The 8,569-nt window shown below is 49.8% G+C and overlaps 1 protein-coding gene across 1 annotated transcript; it reads right to left on the bottom strand.

Annotated features, from left to right (window-relative positions):
• Window positions 1-1,643: 1,643 nt before the first annotated feature.
• Window positions 1,644-7,563, bottom strand: TGME49_249300 (hypothetical protein). The gene is made up of 7 exons (XM_002367223.2): window positions 6,664-7,563; window positions 6,136-6,291; window positions 5,739-5,793; window positions 5,081-5,257; window positions 4,524-4,707; window positions 4,197-4,239; window positions 1,644-3,822 (listed from the first exon to the last, which is right to left on the bottom strand). Exons 1-7 carry the CDS (start codon window positions 6,711-6,713, stop codon window positions 3,552-3,554), a joined length of 936 nt encoding a protein of 311 aa, XP_002367264.1. The 5' UTR covers window positions 6,714-7,563; the 3' UTR covers window positions 1,644-3,551.
• Window positions 7,564-8,569: the final 1,006 nt, after the last annotated feature.

Here is an 8,569-nt window from a genome sequence, read left to right as displayed (position 1 = left end):
ATCAGACGTGCACAGACGAGCGACCATCACGCATCAAGCTGGCGAACAGTTTTGTGTCGCGCGCCTGAGGACTGAGCAGAACATCGTTACCGCGATGTCAAGACCTTTCCAGAGATAGTTGCGACCAGAAAATAGGTTTGGTCGAAAGACAGTCGCGCCTTCCCCCTGGATGGGAGTATGGACAGACAGAACGTCGAGTGGTCCTCATAGTTGGAGAGCAGCCTCAAAGTTAAAGGCGGGCTCACGTTCGACTGCTGAAGAAAAACATATCCTGATTATTAACTCCCACGACAGAGCCGACACTAACATGACAAATGTACGCTGGATACCACCGTGCACTGAACCGTCCCAGTGAGGAGCCACAAAAGGGCAGACAGCACAGTAACAGTGAACAAGACAGTCGTGTCTTGTGCTGGCTTCCAGTTTTCAGGAAGGCTTTTTGTCACAGTACCCTGCGCCGGATGCTTCGGACGAAAAAGAAGCAACTAGACTCGAAGATCAATCTCGTACGTCTCTCTCGAGCGCAACGGCAGATTAGTTCAGGACGTTGGCAGGACAGGTTTTCATTGCATGCCTCCTTTTTGAAAGCACCTTCTTGAGTTTGAAAAGTTCGTACGTGCTTGGGGACGAGTGTTTTCTAGACAGAGCGCCGGTTTTTTCTTTTCTGTCTCCCGCTGTATTTTCTGTCTCCTCCAGCCAGGCTCCTAGCGTCGACGAAGAGGATACAGTGGAATTCTGAGCCGCCGCGAACAGACAGGGAACAATTTGAAGCGAGTCTTAGCCTGACGGTGTTGACACTGACGGTGGCACGAAAACCAACTGTCTTCGAGGTTGGAGTTACCGCTTGGGTCAGATACTTTGTCTTGGCGTTTCCTTGCGTGTAAGAGACTCCAGAAGACTTGGTGACTTACGAACGCCGTAGCTGAGACCCTCAGGCATTCAGATGAGGCACCAGGAGGCCTTGTATGTCGAGCCTTGAGAAGAAGTGTTGGAGATGTGGAAAACTTTGGGGGAAACAAGCTCCCACTCACTGTGAAATGGTTGAATCCAACGTTCGCGGCCCTACACACATACATAACCACCTCGCAGAGACAACACAATTTCGCTTTGCATCTGCAAGAAAAGCAACTGGAGCCGTGGTGTGCGTCTACGGAGGAGGGTCTCTACTTTCGTTTTCGATAAGATCAGCTGCTCTGCCCCATTTCTGAATTGCTATTGAGGAATGAGGTCTGCCATACCGTCCCATAGGGGTAACCGCGTCCAACACGTCTTCGAGTCACGCGTTTCTTCGACACATCGTTGCTCTAGGATCTAAAACCTGAACGGGCTTAACTGAACCTGCACTAAGAGTGGAACACACTTTCTTAACCAGGATGTCCTGCCACGATTCGGCCGCAGACACGATGTCAACGGCACCTTGTCTAGCTAATATTGTTCTGCCGTCTCCTCTGATTTTGTCCGTACAGCAAGATTATGAAGTTCCTCAAGAGTTTCCTTTTTGCGGGAAGATACGTTACTACTTACAGCATCAGCACGGTTTCGACTAAAGAGATATAAGGTGAAAGACCTCTTTGGGGGTTTCGACTATACAGCAGTAATTGACTCAGCTGCCTTGGCAGTTGGCACGCAGCGGGGAAACAGGCATAACAGCTTGATTTAAGTGTTTCTAAACTATGACAATCGCATCCCAAAAGGTTGTGTTTCTTTGCATGTTCCGCCAGATGCTTCGCTGCCATGTCCATCACAAAATACGACTTGACTAATTTTTCCCTTTAGCTGTACGCCAATGAGCTTGATCACTGTGACTCCACAGCATCTGTCGAGAGAAAGCGTGCTCACAAAAGTGCGTTACTGCGTTGTGTCGATCGAGAAGTCTATCTCGTAGCGGTTAGAGCATGCTCGGTGTTGCGTTTGACACAAATGTGTGGAATTTTTTCCTTGTAAAACGTTGCACTAGTATATCCCCAAAGGAGCCAATCCAACATTTGTTGGCACTGCGTCACCGCCGGTAGTCCCACATCCTCTCTAGGCTTGAATGCAGTTTGTGGCGACACGACAAAACCTCACAAATGTGTCCACGGTCAAGCTCAACTAATGAAGCGACTGTGCAAGGGAACTATCATATTACCGGAGGGGAACCGCAAGCTGAAAGTATTGTTTCTGAAAACTAGTGCGAGCTTCGTCACGCCGTCCAGCTTGTGCAGTTAGTCAAGCGTTTCATCGTGTAATGGCTTTTGTAGGTGAAACGTGATGGACCCTGAACAACGCTCGACACATCTAATGCAGATGAAACGACTGCTGTTCCGTATGTGTCTTTCTGTACCGAAGCGCATACTTTCTTAGTTACGTAGGTGGCTGTGGTTATGCAGGAAGATAACGCCACACGCACTTTCTCACTCAGAACAAGAGATATGCAGTTCGCTACAGTGCGAAGTACACTGAATATGGCAGTAGTGTTCACTGGGACATGGGGCCTGAATTGCTCGCTTCAGACGCTCCCGAGATGACTGAGCAGCCGTGGTCCTGCTACGTCGGGACTTCCCGAACTCGATACCGAGAATCGCCGCCCCCCTTGCTGCCTCTTCTTGACGTCCGTGCTAAAGCCTTTATTCTTGGCATTTCGATATGTTTGATACAATCTCCTGCTCGGGTGTTTTCTGTCATTCCATCCCAGCCATGAAACGCAGGATGCGGTGGCAGGAGACAAGAAAAAAACAACGCGGAAGACGCACAATTTAAAGCGCTGATAATCCCACCACACCAGAAGAACGAACCTACAGATCTAATCACCCCTTTGGGGTACTATGTTCTCTCTGTTGTTCGATGCAGACACACAGCTACAAACGATTTGCTGGCACATACACAAAGCCGACAAAAGCGTGCGTCCATCAGAACAGCATGACTTTGATACACACAGGTGGACAGCCGCATCAGTTATCTGTTTCTCCCGACTGTCAACGGCAAAAGAGGGCACAACAGCAGCACCGGTGAATATGACAACTCTTCGCTGAACAAAGTATCCATTTTGGCTACGTTGCACCACTGCGTTTTCTTGAACTTCGTTGTTGTCAGTTCTTCCCAAAAAGAGTCGCCACGACGACAAGCGAGATAAAAACACATCTCGTAGCTGCCGGCTTAGTGTGCGAACGGGATTCAGGGGTAAGGGCGATCGGCGATGGCCTCATTTCCGACAAAATCGGTCCTCTGCCGTAACTTGCTTCTTTTGGCGTCACCACAATTTCATTACTCCTAGACACAAATGATGCATAGGCTTCCAAAGCCCCCAATTTCAGTTTATATGAACCTTCACATCTGAGGCCTTGCTTATGCTCTCTACAAGATATCGAGCACATTTTACTCTCAACCGCGTGCGCGTCGAACCCTTTCAGCGAAACCAACCTTCCGTTCACTGAGTCGCCAGATCCGCTGCACTCGGAGAAGGACGACCACCTAAGGTCTCGCCCCTTGTTTTCAAAAACGGCATGTTAAAACACATCCGATCGCCTCTACCGGCCCGTTTCCTCTGTATGGGCCGATATTCCGCGATCCGTTTAAGCCAGAAGGGAATCAGCCTCTGTTGAGGTGGACATTTGTGACCGTCTGACTACGTCGTCACCTTTTCCAACCTCACCCTCAAAAGCAGACGCTGCGTCTCCATGTTCTGTGTTTGTAGCTTCTGTTGTTTCTTCGTCCTCTTCTTGCTGATCCCCTGCTTCCAAGTTGCGAGTTTCATACAGTGACGGATCTACTGACTTGTCGCCCTGTTGAGCCAGCAGTAACACATTCGCCCTTCCTCGTCTGAAAACCTCCTCAATCCAGGCGCTGCAGCAGGCAGGTGACATAGCACAAAAGCAGGACGCCTTTACGTTGTTGCTTCTGGTCTTCCCGTTCCACAGCAATGACTCAAACGGTGACTGTCAAACCAAAAAACCATTCCGGTCAACGTATCCCGAAAAAAAAGTACACGCGGCGCAACTCAGCACACGCAGTGCGGGAAAGGCAAACTGAACTCAACGTAACCTCCACGACAGCACCACAGAGAGGTGCAGGGTGAACATCAGTCATCGATGCTCCAAATAATGGGTCACGTTGTGATGCAGCATCCACCGTGCATGCCCGTGCGCCGGAAAAACAGAAAAATCCGACTCCTCGTATGCGCCTCACTGCCTTGAGTCCGGGATTGCTACAACACTCACCTTATCTCCTGCTGAGTAAGAGAACGCAACCTGTGGTCGTCATCTGAGAAAAATCCATTCGGAAGCGCAGCAATCACTGTTTATACGTCTTCATATGGTCAAGCGAAGCTCATCAAAAGACGTCTGAAAGTGACCCGAATGAATCGCCAGCGCAGGGGATGTCCAGGCGATGTTCTGGGGGCTACCACTGCACATTCAGCTTTCGACATTAAAGTATGGCAGAAGCTGCGACGGTTCTGTTGCTGAACGGCAGTGCTGTTTGTTCGGGTGAAGTGTGTAGATTGTTCCGACTTTCACTTTCATGGGCACTCGGAAGCTGAGACTCACCGACCACCTCGAGTCTACACCGACCGAGCTCTGATGTCTCAACGAGGCGAATTGAGTCTTGAAGTGACACAACCGTGTCACGACTCCCATGCACGATCAGCGTATATGGATAGTTGCGCAGAGACATCTGATCCGGTATCCTTAGGTATCGCCTGTACATTTCTTGGGCCGGAGTGAACAGCAGCTGTATTTGAAGCCAGGCAGGACACGTTGATTTCAAAGTACTCACACATGGTCACTGCTTCCAACGCAACGAGTGAGTAAAAAGCTAAAACTCATCTTCGCTAGAGTTCTCCGGTTCGAATGAACTACAGGAGGCCGTGTTACAGAACGATGCTAGCGGTCAGCTGCGTTCCCAAATAACGCACTGTTCGCACTTCATTTGAGGAGAGTTGAGGCTGCAGCAGTCATTCAGCTTCCTCTGTTGCGAAACACACCAACCAGACGAGATGCCACTGAGAGAATCCCAGGAGACGAGTTTATCGGCAACGGCTCCGCAAAATACACATTCTCAAGCTTGTGCACCAAGACCGAACTGTGGCTCGGTAGGTACTCACCAGCGGCATCTTCGGAATATCCATGTGGAACGCTACAACCGCACCAAATGAAGATGCTACAATAACTTGTGGCCTGTATCTGTGGAAAGCCGCAGATGCCTCGCGAACACCTGTGGTCAGTATAAGTGATGACAACCACCGACCAGTCAAGTAATACGCGAGAAAGCAGACGGGGACCTGCGGACACAGAAAAAATAATGTTCGTTTGTTCAATTCACACAATGATCCACGGACCTAGACCAATTCGCGAAACCGGACACGATCCGCAAGTAACACTCACCCAATGAACTAGTCTGAGTAGGTCCATGTTTTAGTCTGGGCGGAACGCAGGCGGCAATAAAACTGTCTACATGTTGTCTCCCACATCAATGCTACACATAGTCATAAATCCCAACTCCAATCAAGCTGTAGTCGACAACAACGAACGCTTCCTACTGCAAAACAAGCACGATAACAGGAACGGTGCGCGCGGCGAGAAGAGGTCACAGAAGTAGCCGCGTAGGAGCCCCAGCAGATCAGCGTCACAATGCTAGACCCGACACTTAGAGCGCGATTATCCGTTTCATTTTCACTTGAGAGAAGCAGAATTACCACAATGGACTCGTTTATACAATACTGTCCCCCCCTCCCACGTGCGCCCGCTCGAATTGAGCCTTACCGCAGCCATGGTGAAAAGGATAGCATGGATGTGAGCAGTGAATATCCAGAAGAGCCTGAAGAATTCAGATCAACAAAAACCACACGGCGTACGATTTTAAGGAACAGGTCATAGTTGACAATTACTGCCAGGACTGCCTAAAAACGTGTCGAAGCAAATGACCAGTGTTTGCGCGATCCTTTGACGATGTTGTAGGGACCTTATAAATTAAGTGGACAATGCCACTTGGCAGACTGAAGAAAACGCAGTACTACGAAAAAAAAACATGGAGACAAATGGCCATATGATATATCGTAGGAAATAACCGATACTGCGTCGTCACGGGGTAATCATCTGCGTAGCCTTCCCCTGCAACTGCGGCATAGCAAGGACAATTCGTGAGAAGCAACAAGCTTACACGACGCAACCGAGAATCAGAGTCACGAAGCCACCAAAGGCGATCGTGTACAGCAGGACGATTTTACGGCTCTTCAGATCAGGCGCCAGGAAGTTGCTTCTCCCCACGGCGCGTTGCAGAAGCCGTTGTTTGTTACCGGCAGGGCCTCCATCCATCCTGCACCCAACAATGCCGAAAAAAGCCAAATCAGGAAGTGTTGAATGTAACGAATTGGAGACATGCAGGGACAACAGAATGCACCCCGTGATCATTCAGGCTGCAAATCTTACCCGAATGTGAGGAAGACAATACAACCGCTTCCTACGATGCCAACTCTACAGACGCAAGGCCGGACTCCTCGAGTGTTCTCTGAGCAGCAGACTTTTCTCGCTGAGTTATTCGGCATGTTATCCGTATGCCACACCTCACACTACCCCCCGTCGATAAACATCTTCTGTTCACCGTCCCCAACTGCAGTGCAAATCTGGGAATTCGCGGCTATGAAGAGGTTGGTGTCAGGAAAAGGGTAGTTGACCAAAATATTCTCACCCGTGAAGGAAAAGAATCCGAGGTAGTTCATCATCTGCCGCGCTGCTCATTGTATCACCGCAAACAGCATCGACTAGTATCTGCCACAGCAGCAGCTGCGACGCGGTTGACAGAATGCTTGCTGGCCGGTTCGCAGCACAGGCAATTGCCACTCGGAATAATCCAAAAAGGACGCGGGCAACGTCGAACTTGAGGGTTCGCCGCGTGCTCACTGTATTGTTTCTTGGTTATATAACTCTTGAAGTCATGATGTCGATGTGACATCTAGACAACACTGCACCACCTGTCGATTGACTGTCCACAATATCGCAATCGAACAAACCCGCAGGAGGCGAGAAACGGGGACAGATAACAGTCTGCGAAGGTATACCAGCGGTGCGGACTCAAGAGAATCATACTCCTCGAATTTCCACCAGTGTACGCGCTGGTAGACAGCACGTCCGGCATCCCCACAGAAGTAACTCTGGTTAGTGTAGACAGCGGCCGGCGTCGTCTCTGGTGCTTCTGTTGACCGGCCACAGATCCTCAACCGCAGAAGAAAGGGTGATCACGTCGCATTTGTTACATGTGGAAACGGTCACATCCAACAATAAATTGCAGTGCACTCACGCTATCGTGCCCGACAATTAAATAAACAATAGAGCAGGTACCAAGTCAGGACGAATACCAAAGGGGGGTCCTCGTCCTGGAAAAGACGCTCAGAGGTGTTGCCTTGCCGAGCATGCATCGAGATGCGAATACCTAGTCCTGTTCTGGCGAGACTATCGATACGAACTGTTGCAACAGCGAACAGATCATCGGGAGTACCCCCAAGAATGTAATAGCTTACTCCAGGTGGGACTACTGACAGCGACGGAAAACTGTCGGCGACACAGCAAATTCCTACGGTGTCAAAGTTGTGTGAGAGAATGGAAGACAAAAAGTGACTATTTTTTGTTGGCTTGTCCGGAGATGTGGGCCGCTTGTCTGTAGCACGGCGCACAGCTTTCCCAGTAAGGCCGCGCCTGCTGGTTAGCCTAGTCAGCTGCGCCTTCCGTCTCAGTTCGCAGTTGCCCGGGTGTATAAAGTCTAGCAAACGAAATTGCGACATAGCAAGATTCGTCGTTTCTCCATATGTTGCATTTCCATGGACACACTCTCAAGCAGCAGAGGGACAAAATATGAGCTGTCCGTCTTAAAATATGCTGCCTTGAAACGCTGGCTGCCTGCTAAGTTTGACGCACACGCGATGCTCCCCTAGCTTGAGCTGCCCACGCCAGTTCTCATGCTGTCCAAAAATTCTACCGTTTCCGCGTCCCTGCTTTGGGAATCAGCGTCAACCTTTCGTCTTGCTCGAAGACTAGGTATCAGGAACGTGGCCGTCATTTTGCAACGCACAGAGTGATGACGCCCTCACAAAATCCTACACAGTGCATGACTCGGGCGAGCCTACTCACGTGGTTGATGCGGTGCGCAGGTACCTGGTAATAAGCAAGAGGTATATTTCACAGTTTTAATAAAGTGACACAGGTGTGCAGAGTCTCTGACAACAAATCGGTGGGGGGAGGGAAATTTAACGACGTCAAAGAATAGATGAGACCGCGTCCAAAGTCGTGTGTTCGCGTTGAGTCCAAAACACTTCCCTACCGTTTGTGGATAGCTCGCACGAGGTAGTTACAAAACCATAACATGAGCACATGTCGAGAGACTGAATTCGAACTGGCATTTTCCCAATCAAGTCGTTCTGCACTTTTCGCTGACGTATGGGGCTTAGAAGTTGAGCAGGCTCAGCCGTCACAGGTGACCGAAAATCGACGCTGGGCAAAGCTGAAAAGGTGGGTGTGCGGTGAGGTAGTGCATCAGCACAGCTATGCTTTGCTTTTTCAACAAACAGCGAGGGTCAATTGCCAGTGCAAGCTGTATACAA

Source organism: Toxoplasma gondii, chromosome XII, assembly GCF_000006565.2.
Source record: "Toxoplasma gondii ME49 chromosome XII, whole genome shotgun sequence".
NCBI lineage: Eukaryota > Apicomplexa > Conoidasida > Eucoccidiorida > Sarcocystidae > Toxoplasma > Toxoplasma gondii.
The sequence above is the reverse complement of the archived record's forward strand: the minus strand, read 5'-3'. Positions and strand labels throughout refer to the sequence as shown.